The sequence below is a fragment of the Neopsephotus bourkii genome, unplaced genomic scaffold, assembly GCF_033783945.1.
Source record: "Neopsephotus bourkii isolate Nb327-2 ecotype Australia unplaced genomic scaffold, CSIRO-AGI_Nbou_v1 NB_230, whole genome shotgun sequence".
NCBI lineage: Eukaryota > Metazoa > Chordata > Aves > Psittaciformes > Psittacidae > Neopsephotus > Neopsephotus bourkii.
The window spans coordinates 985866-1002967 of NW_026900740.1; the positions used below are offsets into that span (position 1 = coordinate 985866).

At 44.3% G+C, this 17102-nt stretch overlaps 1 protein-coding gene across 12 annotated transcripts in view; it reads right to left on the reverse strand.

Moving 5' to 3' along the window:
- The window catches only part of PITPNM2 (phosphatidylinositol transfer protein membrane associated 2), a 132314-nt gene that overhangs the window by 36921 nt on the left and 78291 nt on the right, over window positions 1-17102 (reverse strand). For all 12 annotated transcript variants that reach the window (XM_061344621.1, XM_061344619.1, XM_061344618.1 and 9 more), the window contains exons 4-7: window positions 11944-12158; window positions 10233-10354; window positions 8357-8590; window positions 1340-1663 (exon numbers count right to left, since the gene is read on the reverse strand). In XM_061344621.1, coding sequence (XP_061200605.1) covers window positions 1340-1663; window positions 8357-8590; window positions 10233-10354; window positions 11944-12158 — 895 coding nt within the window. The remainder of the gene's footprint in view (window positions 1-1339; window positions 1664-8356; window positions 8591-10232; window positions 10355-11943; window positions 12159-17102) is intronic.

The window sequence follows — 17102 nt, forward strand, 5'->3', positions numbered from 1 at the left end:
AATGAACACATCAGCACTGGAAGAAGGGGCTCATAACAAAAAGCGTAATAAGAGATGGGCACATCAATATAAAATCCTGATGCAAGGAAAGGAGCCGGCATTTGTATCTTTATACACTGATTTATGAAGCATCTGGTAGGTTCTTCCCTGGGGCTCACGCCAGTGAGTCATTGCAAGGTAAAACTACTGCTCATCTCTCATTCACCCCGCCGTGGAATCAGTAATGGAGTGGTAAATAAAAATGGAGACTCAGCTCTCAGTATTTAATGCATATGAGAGATGGAGAAGCTTCAATCACCCAAGTGTTCCCCTCCACCAGCACTGCAGGAGATGCTGCCCCTTGGGGCTTTCAGAAAAGTCAAGATGTTTTTGCCCTCTTACTGTGAGAGCTGTTACCCTGCTGTAAGAGAAGGGGGAACTGCTGAGATTCAAGCCTTCTGTCTGTACCTCACTGGGGATTCACCCCTTTGTACAGAATGGTCTGAGGAAGGGAAAGTTTATTCCAGCAAAAAAGGTAACTGACAGGGTGAGGTGAATGACAACATTCAGGAGTCAAAGCTGAGTCCTTACAGGGCATCCATAGAGGCAACTTTAACAGCAAAATCCCCAAAGCTTCCTGAATGGTGTTCAAAAGGAAATATAAACCTGATCCATGGTCCCATCTAATCCCAGGCTGTGAGGTTTGGTTTCTGAACAGCTCTGCACATCATCACCAGTGGAAGGCAGGTACCCTCAACCACCTTTTTGGTGGAGCTAATGGGGGGGCTTTGCTGTGTGAGCTACACCACAGCACCCCTGGAGCCAAGCACTTGCATTTGAAATGAACAGCATGTAGTAATGCATAAGTCTGGCCAAGGAGCACAGAACTGATGTGGTAGCTGCCTCCTGGAAAACCAGAGGCAGTTAACAGGGACCCACAGCCTGGCCAGTTCTGACACAGCAGACATCCAGAAAGGGAACACCACTGAAGGACCAAGCCTTATAAAAGCCACCAGTGGCTCTTGGGTAACAAGGACGAGCTCTTTTTGTGCCACTGTTTGTCTTCTGAGACCCAACGCTGCCAGCAAGCAGCTGCTTGCTCTTCTACTGCTTTTTTTATATAGTTCCTCTGCTTTTGAGATTAGCAAGAATGGGATGCCTAGAAACACTGCCAGACCTGTAATGGGGTCACCTGAGAAGACTGAGCTTGCAACACCAGCAGAGAAGGCCTCTGAGTTAAAAGGAATCACAATAGATATATGCATTGTCCCAGAGAAACCAGGCACACGGAGACATACTCCTACTTCCCAAAGCCCAGTCTCTATGCAGCTAGAAAAGCAAGTCATCATCAGCATCTTACCTCCTCTCTTTGAAGACCGTGAGGACTTGGAAGAGGTTGACCACTGCTTGGTGAGTGATCTCCCAGAGGCTGTTTCACTGTTACCAGCAGCATCCTCTGTGTCAGCAGGTGAAACTGTGTTGGCTTCAGCATCCTTCTCACCAGAAGCTTCTTTGACACCGTGCTGCTCAGCATCATTTTCACTGCAGAACTGGGCCATCTTCTGAGCCAGCATCAACTGTGCTTCCTTCTCCAGCTGCCGGATATCCTCAATGGTGAGCCCATACCATTCATCCTGCCAGCACCACGCCTGCCGATGGGCACGGACCATGACCTTCCGCAAGCCTGCAAAGCCAAAATGCCTGTCACCAGTGCTAGGAACTGCAGGAAATGATCAGTCCCTTCCCAAAAGCTCAACACATTGTGGCAGCAACATCAAAACCACAGTGCTATAAACTACAGTATAGGACCTTGATGGTAAATCAGTCACTTCATGTACTTTATCTTAATTCTTATTTTATTAATTCTTAATTCTTATTATCCACGAGAGTTTCAAGTGTTCCTTGATGAACACTGCATAGTTCACTGCATAGTTCACTATAATTGTTACATGATGGAAGCACATCCCACATGAGCAGTGATAAGCCTAAAACTCCTTGGAAACCTGGTTTCTGCACCTGGTTTCTATATATCAGCAAAACAGCATCACAAATATGAGCTTCTGAGATAGTGGGATGGGAAGCAAAGTAAGGGAGGGAATAGAGATGCTTTATTTTGCAGATAGCATCTGTCTTCTGCTGCATGAGAAAAATGGAGCTGGCAAAGCCAATTTAAAAACCTTCAATGTATCACATCTCTGAAAGGAAGAACTGTCTCAATATCAACATCCAATGCTCCTGACTGGGCACAGAAACTTTCCACCAAGACTTAAACTTATTGACTAACGTCATTGTATGACCAAGGCTTTTCAGAGTAGTCAACTTGGGATTTTCAACCAATATTATTGCTGAAAGGCACATGATAGGTCAAAGCTCCACACTAGTATTTATTACTGATGGGAGCACACAGCAGCAATGGTGCTTTTAAAAGCTTCTATAAACACTGACAAACTAATCCTCAGGAGCCCTTCTGGAAACAACAACAACAAAAATCACTATTGTCCCATCTTTAATGACTAGAAAACTGAGGCAGAGATGGGTTGAAGGACATGCCAAACACAGCGGTGGGATTATGGATCCTCTGATGAGAAGCCTGGAGCAGAAATACACTGCCAAAAAGCTGGCAGGCAGGGTACCCATCCTCTCACTCTAATGAAGAGCACAGCCAAAGACCACAGGACACAGCACCACCACTGCTATTGCAAGACAGAGCAATCAACAGCCTACGTTAAAACCATTTAGGTGTTGGAAGCTGTAGATGAAGCTCTCTAGCATGGCCAAAGCTGGATGGTCCCACTCCACGCAGGGTTTCTAAGGTATTCCCAGCAGCATGTGCTTCCCTGTTGTACAGAAACATTAGATATCACCACTGTCATGGTTTCTATGACGTTCAGCCTAAATACCCCATTTGTTTTTAGCATTCACCCTTTTTTTTAACATACAAAAGCTTATTATTATGCATTTATTTCCTTCCAGGTCTGAGCACTTTACTGCCTGCTCTGCTCTTTGGTTTCTTCTTAATGCCACCAGCCATCACAAGTCAGGAGGATACAGCCACGGAGATCAGTAGCTAATGCAATGGACCAGCTGAACCTGAACTTCATTTGCACAGTGAAATTAAAGCTATCAATATTTTATGCATTTCTCTGCCTGGCTTTCAGAAGGGAGCTCCATGTAGGAGAGGCAAGTTTGAGCCAGCAGACTGTGACCTTCTGGGGGCAGAAGAAGGTGTCTCGTCAACTTCATTCTGCTCAAACTTAGTTGAGATTCAGAGTTATTTCCTCCACCAGATTACTTTTTGCAGAACTACAGAAGAATGTTTTAGCCTCTTCACCTCCTGTTATGACAGACAATCAGCAGAGCTGAAAGGAGAAGATTAAACCTCCCATCACATCCAAACTGAAAGCCGAGAAAACACTTCCCTTGCTGTAATTCAGCGCCCAACACCGCAACTGTCCTTTGGGCTTCCACATAACCAATGCCCACCTCTACCTGGCTTGAAACAGCTTGGAAACAGTCTGTGATCAGACACAGGAGGAAATGCTCCCCTCGCTCTCATCTCAAGGCTTTCTCCATTCCAGGGTTCAGCAGTCTCTGCTCGTGCTCCTAGATCCAGCCTTGATGACTATCAGTGCACCAGCTACTGCACATCTTTGCTTTAATGGACTAAATCACAGGGAACATGAAAAACAGTTGAGGGTAAAACTATCCTGAAGTTCCCCTCTGCCTTCTTCCACTTAATCCAAAAAATCACCTGCACTGCTTCCTCCCAGCCCTCAGACCTCCCCATCTGCACTGCTCGCATCACTTGGATCACACATCCCAAATCACCCTTCCTTAAAGCCCTGTTTGTCTGAAAACAGGATGGCATTACAGAGCTTCATGGCTGTTGTACCTCTATCACTCCAGACGAGGTATGGAGTCAAAAAGACTGAGACTGTTTTCCTAGCCTCTGGCCTTCACCTGGGGTGTGTTGGAGATGCTGCATCTCTCTTTAACACAGGGAAAAAGCCTGGAATAGAAAGAGGCTGTCCAGGTACAAAAGAAATTGAAAAATAGAAGTCATGGCTTTCAGAAAGAAACCCTTTACTGATAGGGATGGAAAACTTGAGCAGTCCCTCAGTGCACAGCAGTGAGCATAGCTCTGAATTAATAACCTTCAGACTGCAGTGCTGAAGCCTTCTACTAAGCAGCAGAGACCCAAGAGGACACACTGAGTGCCCCCATGCAGCTATATGGATCCAAGACCCTGCTACAAATGACTGATCTCCCCTGTCCAGACACTGCTTCCCCCCCTTGTGCAATGGAAAAAAAAATAAATCAAGTTTTACAGCATTGTTAAATCAAAATGTTAGAGAAAAACAAGCTTTTTATTTGAAAAGTGAAAAGGAGAAGGCGGATCAGACCCAGGAAACAGAGTAATTGGGAAAAATAATCTCTTTTTAACAGATTAGAGATGCCCACTGGGACAGTGCTGAAGGTATCTGTGATCCAGATGTCTTGTGCTCAGCCCAAGAAGTCCCTATTCCACACACTGTGCTTCTGAGCCATGCCTCATGGCTGGCTGCAGCCCATTCGGCTGTGGGAGCTGGCTGGGGAGGACAGGGTGGGTACAGCATCCCACACTGGTCACCTTATCCCAGGTTGGACAGAATGCAACAAGCCCAGTGAAGGTGAGGCTTGGGGCTCCATACCCCCTCTGCCACCTCCTGCAGTGGGATGGGTGCTCCCTTCTCACCCATGGAGCAAAACAAACCCAGTAGTTTGGTCTCATAAGGAGGTATCCCTGGTGTGAAGGAGGAGACATCAGAGAGGATTTTAGAGTGGGTTTTGTTCCCCCTCCACACAGCCTGCACCACGCTCATCTGAGCCTTCTTTCCCAGAACTGGAGGATAACTACACAGTCTCAGCAGGCAAGTCACACACTGAGGTCAATCAGAAATAATGAGCAGAGGTTTTATATCAGGATGCAGGTACCAGCTGATTTCAGTAATATCAGTAGTTAACAAGACTATTATTTCTCTGGAGTGCACAATGCTTCAGCTTAAAAGAAGAAAGCCAAGGAAACCACACATGCACAAATGTGCATGTGCAGATTGAGTTCAGAAGTACCCTTGATTGTGGCATTGATTTAATTATACCATTCCCACTGCGCTGTGCAGAAGGATCACCCCCGAGGAGTCTAGCAGGGTGCAAACATTTAAATCACTTGCCTTCCAACTCAGCACCTCAACAACTTGGAGTGCTTGAATCCGTGAGGTGATGACTCTTGTAAATAATTTGCTGCAGGCTGGGGTGTTGAACTTAATCTTACAGAAGGAAGCACAAACGACCATGAGACAAACCAGGACAGAAAGGGCTCTTTAGCTGAATTTAAACAGCTTTTGTCTATAGTTTGGGTTTGTGTTTTCAATATGAAGTAAAACCAGTACATGTAACAAAAACTAGATGCAAAAAAAGCCAAAACATATTGAAAACCCCAAACCCAACTGTTATGATACCCATCAACTATGTACCCAGTAGTAACATCCCAAAGCATTTTTTAACACACTCTTACAACTTCCTGTCAGATAAAGGATGCCTGATTTTCCCTGTGCAACACTATTTCACTGACAGCTACTACAGACCCCATCAGTCACTTTGTCAGTACAGTTCTGGTTATCTGAGTATATCTGATCAAAGACAACCTGCAGTTATAGCTGCTTGCTTCCCTACCCCCCCTTGCTCAGACCACTCACAAAGAAAAGCCTGTGGTCACACCCACATCATGCTAAATTGCAACCTGCCTACCCTTGAAAAGACAAAACTCTACCTGCAGGCCCCAATGGGCAGTGCCCTTCTTGATGAACTTTCTCATTAGAGCTTTAGTGAAGCAAAAGTTCTGCAATAAAGCTTTCTGAATCCACTTCCACTTCATCACTGTGCAACAATTTGGGCATATTTAGCCTAAGACACAGTGGCTTAGACAAAGCTCTGGCTATCGGGATGGGAACACACTTTGCCATAGTGTATAATCAATAATCCATACATAGTCAACACACTTGTGTAACAACAAAAGAACCAAAGCCCACGTGCACCCTTAGGAAGCAAGTGGGAGCAGAACATTATGCAGTGCCAGTCCAATTAAACTTAAACTCTATGGGAAAGGAGTAAAAAAGCATACAAATATTACAGCCAAGCAGACTAATAGCCCACAATTTCAGTCTGTGTCTCAGGCTGTCACAGCACTGAGTAACTGCCCAATTAGTCATCAGAAAAAATGGCTCTTGCATTCAGTAAGCCTGAGAACGTTTCAACACCATCCTCCAGAGTTACTCCCTATGTGCTCAGCAGCCTTTCTCCGTATCACCATCCATCCATCACTTAACTCAGATGAGTTCTTCATTCTACCCATTCGCTAATTTTAGTTTGAGCTGTAAGTACTGCTTCACCACCTTGGGCAGAGTCTGGATCCTGCTTTTGGTTTCTGCCTTTGTTTTCTTGCTGGCTTAGTGACCCTGCCCAGAGTGTGCTAATGCCCTAAGAAACAATTTGCAGGAGTTGGGAGCAGAGGAACCAGGAGGAAAACGCCAAGGAGAGTCTGGGAATGCCATGAACAACTCTGGCACCTGAGGGCCACTGGTGGCACAACACACAAAGTTCTCCATCTGCTTTCTGCCAGGAGTTGAAATCCCCAGACTTGGATCAGCATGTAAGCCTGGGCAGTCACGTTGCAGCCCACATCTTTTCACTTCAACATCCTCATACCTCGTTGTCTTTGGTACATGTGCTAAGGCACTTCTCCAGCTCACTAATGGCTTTCCCATGGCTATCCCACTGCACAGGGAAGCTACACATCTTCTGTAGATATCCAAAGCTTTTGCTTTCATTTTTCACTCACTCAACTTTGTCTTGCCTTAAAGACTTTTCTGGTTTTATGCATCTTAACCACTTTGAAAAACAGTATTTGCCATCATTATAACAGAGTGGAAAGTCTTTTGAAAGGCAGACAATGAGCTGGCTCGAATCTCCACACAGCCTCACTCAAGAGGAAAATGGCAGGCAATCTTTCATGAAATACAAAAGAAACGTTTCTAAGGGACCACAGTTTAATCTATGCCAAACACCTCTGAACAACTGAAGAGTCACATGCTTCTTTTTAATTTAACAGATACAATGGAGTTGTTATTCTGCCCTCATGTTTTGCAGTACACACTAAGTTAACCCACGTCACCGAAGCACCAAGGGAGCTCATTGCAGAAAGCTAATTGTAACACAGTCTATAAGAGGTAAAAACTTCCATATGTGGGTAAAGTAAAACCAAGGGAGCTTTAAGAAAGCAGCCTGTGATTATTCAGTGGTGAACACACTATTCTTTCTTCACTGCTCTATCAGTGTTTTCCACATTAGTGCTCAGGAGCATGGTATGACTGAAAGGAGCTATAAAATTACGTACGCCAGCATCAGGCACTTCAAAGAAGACCTGTGTCTAGGAAGGACAGCTGTAGAGGTCATGTAGGAGGATTTACTGTGCACAGAAAGCAGGTAGTATCCTTTACACAACCTTTCCTTGGCCTATTATTTGCCAGAGGACAGCCAAAGCTCTGTGGTTTTCCAGAGATGGGAATGACTTTTTAACTCATTCTTTAGGCCATAGATCCTGTCTCTTGTGGCAAGGCTCAGAAACTACACCAGTTGTGTTATAGATTTTTCTGCAAAGAACAAATTGCTGTCAGCACTGCCACACCTGCACCATCTCCACTGAGTTACTTCTGGGACACAAACAATACCTCCTTAAAAGCATTGACCCAAGAATGATGTCTCACAGCAGCACGTTTACTCACAACTGAGAGCTGTCAGTAACCCATGGTGATCACAGCACAGTGAGGTGGGGAGCCCTGAACACTGCGACGTGGGGGACAGAGAGGCATGGCCACTCCAGTCATATCACAAGGCAGGTAGAAACTAGGGATGCTCCAAGGAGTGGTTTCTGGAATCACTCAGGACTCAGAAGTGAAGCTTTTTTCTTCAAGCAGCCCTTCAGGATTTTGTTTAAAATAAGGAAAACTGTCAGATTTTGAAAGCGATCTGGCAAAATTTAACAGACAAATGCTTATCTAGAAAGGATTTAGATAACAGATTTAGAGAATGCAAGATGTTGCCTACACAGGACTTGAAACCCTTCCAGTGGCTACATGTGGTTTGGATTCATACATGCCACAAGTAATAGAATAACACGGGTTTTTTTCTGAACTGACCCACAGCTCTGCAAAGGAGTTAAAAATCTCTTCACAGCCATCTCTTGGGATGTGAGACACTGCACAGACCTCACCTTTGAGTTTCAGGTCAAAAACAACATTAAGGAGTTGACAGTGAACAGTGCAAGACTATAAATGCTCACCAACATCATGGATAAACCGCTCGATTTTCGACTGCATCCCCCAGTATCTGAACTCGACTTTACACAGTTTATATGCACACATGATGGGGTATTTCCCAGGGTTGTTCTTGTACTCTTGAATCCAGTCTTCTGAGAGGGGGCCTCTTTTAGTCTTCACTGATTTATACAGCTTAGGATCCTCCTCGACTTTATATTCATGAGGAGGGATAGGATCTTTAACAATATCGATAGGGTCTACAGAAAGAGAAAAAAACAGTTAGACATTTCTTTTTCCCGAACAAAATACCATTTTTAAGGAGTTCTTTCTGTTTCAGTAAGCACCAGAAGCATTGCAGCAACTTCGTTTCATTTTAATTACACTTGAACATCTGATATTTAAATTGTTTATACATTGCTGCTGGGCAGTGATCAGCTCTACCAGAGGAACTAGTATGCTGTTACAGCAAACAGAGGCTCTGCTCCTATTAAATGTGCTTGCCCACAGTGACAGCAGATCTCCAGCACCCTGGCAGATCAGCACACTCCATCCTTCCAGCTCCAAAAAGATCTTTTGCACATTCCATCTTTCAGCTTTTCTAATATCACTCACAGTGCTACAGCTCTGTCTTGGCTGAGATGGTTAAATAAACCTGCCCTGTCTTAGACCTGTTATGGAAAAGACATTCCCCACTGCACATCTTATCTTTGGAGTCCATCAAGTGAGGTTACTGATAACTCCTCACATGCCACTGTTAGACCAGATGTGCTACAGGAGGCAGAAAGCTTAACTTCAGTGCTAATTAACACTTCGATGATGGAGAAGTGGAAACTGCAATAGGAGCAGAGTGAATGAACACAGTTTAAAGACCTGCAACCCCACCCCAGACCTCAGGAGAAGCATCTGAAGTTTGGATTGAAGGGCAGGGTCACACTTCCCAAGAAACAACAGCTCTTCTGACACTTCTCAGTGAGGCAGCATGACTCAAACCTATTTGTTCAGTACTGAAAGCCCAATCAGATAGGCTGAAGAACAAGGACAGTCAAACTGAAGTTCAACTCAAAGTTAAAATCACCTAACACTCAAGTAGGACTGCACGGGGTTACTGCCATGTCCCACACACCAACAGTGCTCCAGAAGCCAAAGCAGCCACTAGATGTCATTCCTCAGGGCTCAGGCATAGCACAGGACTGCCAGAAGCCAGCCTGAGCTCAACACTTCTCCAGCCTCAGCAGCTTCAGAGCAAGGGATGCTTTTAGTCTTGCGTGGCTGTCACTGCCATACAGCCAGGTCTCCAGGGAATGCCACAGGCATGGACCACGATGGAGCAAGAGAGAGGAAGAGCTGACTCTTGCCATTCTCTGCCTTTTTATGAGATGTTTCCTTTTGCCTTTTCTCATTAAATCCTTACATATATAAGGCTTATTAACTGAATCTCCTAAAGACAGCTGCGAAGCTGAAGCATTAACCTGCATGAGGGCAAGACTAAAAGGGGAGAAAGCAAAAATGAAATACACCTTCATGTTTTAGAAGTGCAGATAGGAATGATTTTCAAATAGGCAAAGGAGCTACACCATTATACAGCAGTATTTTCCTCTTCTGAAGTTATTTCTACTTATTATCCCCAAGATCATTAGATGACTTACTTCCCTCAGGAACTGCACAAATAAGACAGGAAAGCATCAGCTTCAATTTACAGATGGGGATTCAAATTATTTCCATGTGATTTACATCAAGTCTAGAAGAGAACTCAGGTGTCCTCACTCCACTTGATGTAACCCTACCCCCCAGGCTGACACCAACAGTGGTGCAGATGTATGTTGAGGGGGGGATGGATGGGATATACTAAGCAAAGAAAGAGCAGAATAAAGGAAAACATAAAAGAAAAAGGCTATTCACCTAGAATGGTTTGTCTTTTTTCGGCAGGAGAAAGGTTGAACACGTTGACATGGTCTCCTGGATCAGTTTTGTAGTAGGTCTCAATATCAATAGAGAACTTCTCCACAAAAGGACACGTATACCTGAAAGCGAGAACAATGCAGCTGAGTGAATCCTGCTTGGCTTGGCAAGCAGAGAAAACGCTTTCCTAAGATGTACAAAATTAACCTCAAATCCAAGCCAGCCCTCATTCATGTTTTACTTCTGATATGCTTAAAATAATGACAGTAGAGATTCAAGAGATTTTCTTTAATAACTTCTTTAAGACAGGAGCTTGCCTCAGGTACGTGGCTTCACTGGAATAGCTCTGGCTTAGCATAACCCCAAGCCCAGAGCAAAGGGGTGTGCTCCCCATGAGATGTTACATGGATTACAGGTGAGAAGGTACCAATGCACCCCACACAGTTACTGCAGACTGGGCACCCTCGTTGACCAAGAGATAACTTCCCAGCTGGTAACAGGCAAGTAGAAAGCCCCAGGGGATCACCAAGCTGTGTCACTTTGCAGAGACACTGGCAAACCCATGCAATGTCTCCTCCAGGATATTCTACCAGGACAGATTGCTTTTAAAGGACCACTTTGCAGCAAGGAGATAACTTTTGGGTCTATTATTACTAACAAGTTGTCTTAGGACACAGCTACTAATACAAAGACACCCTGGAAATACACCTCTACCCAGAGGAAAGCAGAGCTCTTGCTTGGAATCTGTGGCACTGTTGCAGCGCCAGGTTTCCTGGCCAACTGATTGACTCATGGGCATTTCAAGAGAATAGATAAAAAGCAGACTGGAAGTGGACTTTAATCACTTGAAACTCAGACAGCTCCATTATATTTAGTCACGAGCAACTGCCCATATGCAGACACTGTCTCCCCACCCTTCCCCAGACTAACGATACTTGTAGAGACCAGCTAAAACACAACTATGAAACCTGATGAAAACAAAAATATCCATGAAAGCCTTTTTATTATGCAAGTTGACAGCAATATGAGGCTTCTAAACCTAGAAAAGAGCAAATGCTCTAAACCACAGTAATTGGCATAAATGCTATTTATTCCATGGTATCTGAAGTCCTTCCAGGCAAAATCAGATGAAATGAGCAGGTCCCAGGGGACTCCACAGAGCCTCTGGCTCTCTTCCCTTCTCAGGGTGAAAACCATAAGATGTAGGTTTGTTATTTTCTAGCTAAATGACAGTAAAGACAGCTCCCAGAAAAGAAGCACCAAATTTATTTATTAAGCTTTCTCCTCTCACACTTTCCCCCCATCTTGAGCAAAAGAATCCTGTCTTTCTTGACAGTGTTCAACATGACAACTATCCCATTACTGTGTACATTTATAACTTCACTGAGCTAGCAGATATCTGCAGTGTTAAGGAGAACATGCAGTGCAGGATACAAGCCTAAATAAAAACTATTCAAGATTTCCCACGCTTTGATGGACAAAACAGCTCACATTTCAGAGCCACCAGCCACAAGAGTCTCAAGCACATAGGCAGTCAGCCCAGGGAACACTCACACTCCTGACATTAAGCACTGTGTAAGAATTTAGGACTCGAGCCCACTTTCTCTAAAGGACATTACTGCAGATGGAAGAGATGCCACTGCCACACAGAGCAACATCAAATGTTCTCTCTAAAATAGGGAAACAGCTCTGGACATTTTGCTAAGCTTACCTTGTCCTTGTATAAGGATATGCATTCCATGATTCCTCTTCGACTCGCAGAGCTGCCTTGGGCAATATTGACCGAAACCAGCTGGGTATGTGCATACCAATGTGGTACACTTTGTGAGTATACTGCCCATTGCCTCCGGGTCCATCCACGTATGGCCTGTTCTCCAGGATCTCCACTCCACTGCCTTCCCCACATGTCTCCTCTCTGCTCTTTTTCTGAAAGGGAAAATACATCAGGAAGTTAGTCCTTTCGGTGCGTCTTAGGTACCAAGATTACAAAGCCCCTGAATGCTGGGGATGGTTTCTAGGACTCCTTTTGAGCAGAGCTTCATAGAGACAGCATAACTGTAGCAGCACCCTAGCTGTAAGACTACCAAACCTAGAGATTATAAAGGAAAAGATTCAAAAGCTCCTCTGGCCAACACAAGAACAGAGATTTGATTTATTATGGATCCTGTAAAGAAACTGGATTTGGACACAAAGAGACAGTTTGCATGGAGACCTAATGACACATCAGTTCCAGCTCCTGTAACAGGTTACACACCGCTCTTCCCCACAGAACACCAAACCTTGGCTCCAGCTGTGAACCACCCAACAGCACAAAAACCTTTTGCATCAGCAGGTGACATAGCAAAGGGGAGTTTGTCCAACCTTGTGGTGTGGTATCAGCGTGAAGGATCACACACACACACTCGGTGCAACATCACAGCACAGAAGACTACTTCATGACCTAAACCCCCAGGACTTGGGGACTTGTTGCTTGTGGTCTGGCATGGCAGCAGCTCTCCAAGAACAGCTTGGATGCTATGCTCTGCTAATTAAGATATTTAGAAGAAACAACCCAAGTTTGCCAGAATGCACACAGCTCCCCCTGGCAGCCTCCAGATTTTGGCTTCTTTGTAGGACTGTCCCTCATTGAGAAAGCTGGCAAAAATACCTTCAATAATAAATACTGATTGCGGTGCTTCTAAGAGGAGCTGAAGGCAAAGCAAACATTTATCCGTTTCTAACACATCTCAGCAGATTGGATGATATGGAACCTCCTCCATTTCCAAACAACAGATTACCATTGTTAGTATTTTGGGTTTATTGTTTGTACTTGAGAGCACAGGACTTTCAAAATTCAGAACAAATCAAAGGGATTTGATGCAAGAAGCAACTGCGAAATAGAACACAAGAACAGCTCCTCAGTTTTGGCATGCAAACAATACAAAGGATAACATGGTTTAGCAGAAAACGATTAATAAGATGCAAGAGATCAGCTTCTCATCTTTTGAGCGCAGGCTGATAAACCAACACAGCTATTTAGATGTAAACAGCCCTCTTTTTAAAGAGCTTTCAAGCAATTTGAAGTTTAAACAGCCATAACCAACAAATCTCAGTAACTGACAACCTAAATAGGCATTTTTCCCACCCCACAAACTGCAATAACCCTGCGAAAGAAAAGCACTGTTTTTTACAGCTGATTTCTACCATTCAGCTGGCATTCCATTAAAACACACATCCTCTTAAAACAAATTACTGCCTTTCAGTTCTTATATAAGCACTGACCAAGTCCTGTGCAAATATTTATGACAATAACATTAAATAATCTTGATGACCCAAAAAACTCTGGTTAATTCAAAGGTCTCGGCAAAGGCAGGAACCCAGCAGGCACAGTGAATGTGTCAGACAAAATAATAGCACAGCATCTGCTCCCAAGAGTTGATACAAATTATGGAGATCTAGAGCTTTATTATATGGCAGAAGCACGTGGAAATCATAACGAGGGGAAAGACGGGTTCTCCTCGTGCCAAGTTATCACATGGAGAGTCGTGCACCAGCTGGATGTAAAACTCCATTCTGGGTTGCACGGTTACCAGCAATTCCAGTCAAATCTGCAAGTCCTCATCTGGGACAAAAACCTATTGAGGAGGTTTTGCAAAAGAAAACCACAGCACCAAGAGCACTCGGCACGTCCTAGGGCTGTGCCAAGCACGACTTACACAGAAGTGGGTACCCCGGATTCAGAAACACTTGTACTGAATCAGAAAAGCAAAACACTGAAGATTTAATGGCCACGGTTGATAGGAAAATAGATAAAAATACCCTCTAGGCTTTCTTTCTCAGAATGCAATTTCATACTCTTCCTGTCAGAGCGACATCTGAGATATGCCTTATGCCTTGCCTTCCTCTTATGGCTCTCCACCTCTTGAAGCTCTCCAGAGGGCTATGCAAGGGACCAGTGCTTCCATAACCATAAGTCTGAAGGTTCAAGGTCCTTTGCTGCTGATTCTGACTTCAGCTCCCATTAAACAGATAAGCAGCAGCCAGGGAGCTCTTCTGCAGTACGATCCCTTTTATTAAAGCCCATCCTGCAATGCCATGTCATCCTTGCTTAATACACTTCCCAAATCCCCTCTTTTCCTCTGTTACCTGATGGATTGAAGATGGATCAAAGCAAGAGGTTTCTCCTCAACTTGATCCATTTGAGAACACTAAAGACAAGGATTCAAAGCAAAGCCAGGCTCCCTCATTTAGACAGTTTGGGCAAAAATCTCTCCGTATGAAGGCGGGTTCTCGTCCTACAGCTAGAACCCTGCTGAACCCAGAGGATCGGCCAATTTTCTCTTTACATTACTTCCACAAGCAGGTTTTCTACGTGACCTGGCAAAGCTAACACTCAGCTTCTCAGAGCTGTCTGATCGTGGGAGATGTGATGGGTGGCACGGTGTTATGGGCCCAACACTTTGCGAGGGAAGGAAGGAGGGAAAAACCCAAATTAACTGAGACTGTGGAAGTCAGTTCGTGTCCTACTTCTCATTTTTGGTTATTTTATTCACTTCTATGCACCTGCAGGAGACCATGAACCCTATTCTGAGAGCAGGGCATGCTTCCTCCTTCAGGCTTTCCAGATGACCAATCCAGCCCTCAATCTCCTTCACCCAGCTGAAAGCTTTAGGCAAATGATCTACGTAAGATACAACAAGGAACAGCAAGAACATTTAATTGATGAATGTGAAATAAGAGCTGCACCTTTGCATGACAGAACCATTAGAGCTGCAAAGTTTATATCCCAACCTATCTTTTGAGCCAGGACTTGTGAGTCAGGCCAATTTATACTCAAAACACAACATAACATCTTGCGGGAAGGAGCAAAGAAAAACTCCACGCAATAAACCCACACAAAGCTGTTTCCCAGCCCTGCCTGCTCTCATACTCACCAGTTAGCTTGCTGAGAAGGCAACAAGCCACAGTGAGGTCAGGAAGGACCAAAAAAGTCAGGTTAGCTGGTAAATAGCACGATTACTAACCAGTCACAAAGACAATAAGAAGATGCATTTCTCAGACAACAGAAATCAAGACATCAACCACACACCCATGAGAGACCAGGATGATACTCTGTGTAGAAGGGGTATCGGGAAAGTACACCACTTATGGAAGCGAAGAGCGATTTGCTTTCCAGCCATATAGCCTCTCATGTCTAGTGTGACTCAGCTACAGCATGGAGAGAGCTTATTACAAGGAACTGGTCTGTAAACAACAATTAAAAAACAACCATCGATTAGGACAGCATTTGGCTTGAGCAGTGCATGCAAACCCTCTCCAAAGGGGTTGTCTGCTGGAAGGGGCAACTGTGCAGACATTTTAGGGTCAGTCTTGAACGTTTCAGCTTCATAGACCCATGCCCCTGTGAGAAATGCTTTATTTAGCAGATTACCCCTGTTGTTACTACTTGCTGTTAACTGACAACAGTATCTTCTCTCTCTCTAAATACCTGAGGAACGGTCCCCAACAAAATCAAAGAGTAGCTAACAGCCTTTATATGCAAGTTATTTAAGCTGTAATCACAGTAAACCATCTTATACTGTATTACAACAGGAAATCCAGCCATCCTTCAGAAGTCCCTCTCTTCGGCTGATGACACTCCATGTTCTGCACAGCCCCATCAATAGCTTTCCAGGACAGATGGTGACACAGATCCCTTCCAGCTAAAGTAATAGCATTAAATCACTCATAACAGGGAACCCAGAGAAGCAGATGCACCATGATTAGCAAGAATGCCAGTTACTTAAAGGCTTCTATTAAAATAAATCTCTTGGCACAGCAGCATAGCATGGGACACAGCACATGACCTCACCATAACAATCATAGGTGAATAATTCCTGTGAATGTCATGTAAACACTGGGCTAGCCTAACCCCATTTCTCATCTGCCCTTTGCAACAGGAGACAAAAGGCTGTAAACAAAGCCTTCCACTAGCAAAGACAGGTTGGGCAGTTCTCAGATTCCATCCCCTTTCCCAGGCAGAAATGAGACTTGCTATCAGTTAACAACATGGAGCACATCTTGCAAAGCCTCAGTCCAGCAAAGTTCATCTGGCTCAGATGAGTGGGACCAAGTGACTAAACGCCACTTGTACGTGGGTACAGCTCAGTAAAGGAGTGATGGCTGATGGCAACAGAAAGCCCCATAACTTGAGGAGCCTCACTACAGCTGGAGGAATGGCATTCCCACAAGAAGAATGCATAATGCTGGACAAAACAGCTAAGATATGCCTTATTGGACTGGCTGGAGAAATACAGAAGTCAGGCTCTGGAAATTAAACTTGCCTTGCAGCATTTTGCAGCACAGCAAGTGGCTCTGGGGTTTAGTTTCTCCTAAAAGTTTGGGGTTTTTTTATTGTAACTCACTACTGTGAGCAGCGCAATGGTACTGCAGAGAACAGTGAAGAGAGGGTAGCTTGCATGGTGGTCATAGGCGAGCCAGGCATTGTTCTAGCTTATCAAATAGATTATAGCTATAATCTTACCTTGTTTACCACTGATTACTGTTTACAGTACAGCCCCTCAACCTAAGTAAGTTAGAGAGTGATTACAAAAGGTTGACTTGCTTTAGCTTCATGATGAAGTTTACTGGTGCATGACAGCAATGTATTTACACAGTACCAGTTGCCTACTTCGATGATCCATGTGAGTTTTGATTTGAGATTATTCAAATTATGAAGACTGATAGCATTATGCTTGGTAGACCTATTGTCCATGGATAACAAAGACACAAATCACTGTCTCTAAACAACAACCAGAAGATAGGAAGATAGATATTTTTTCCCTTCAGCTCCCATTTGGCAACAGGGTATTTTGATAGTCCAGACAAATTCTTCTGGGAAAAGCCATTAAA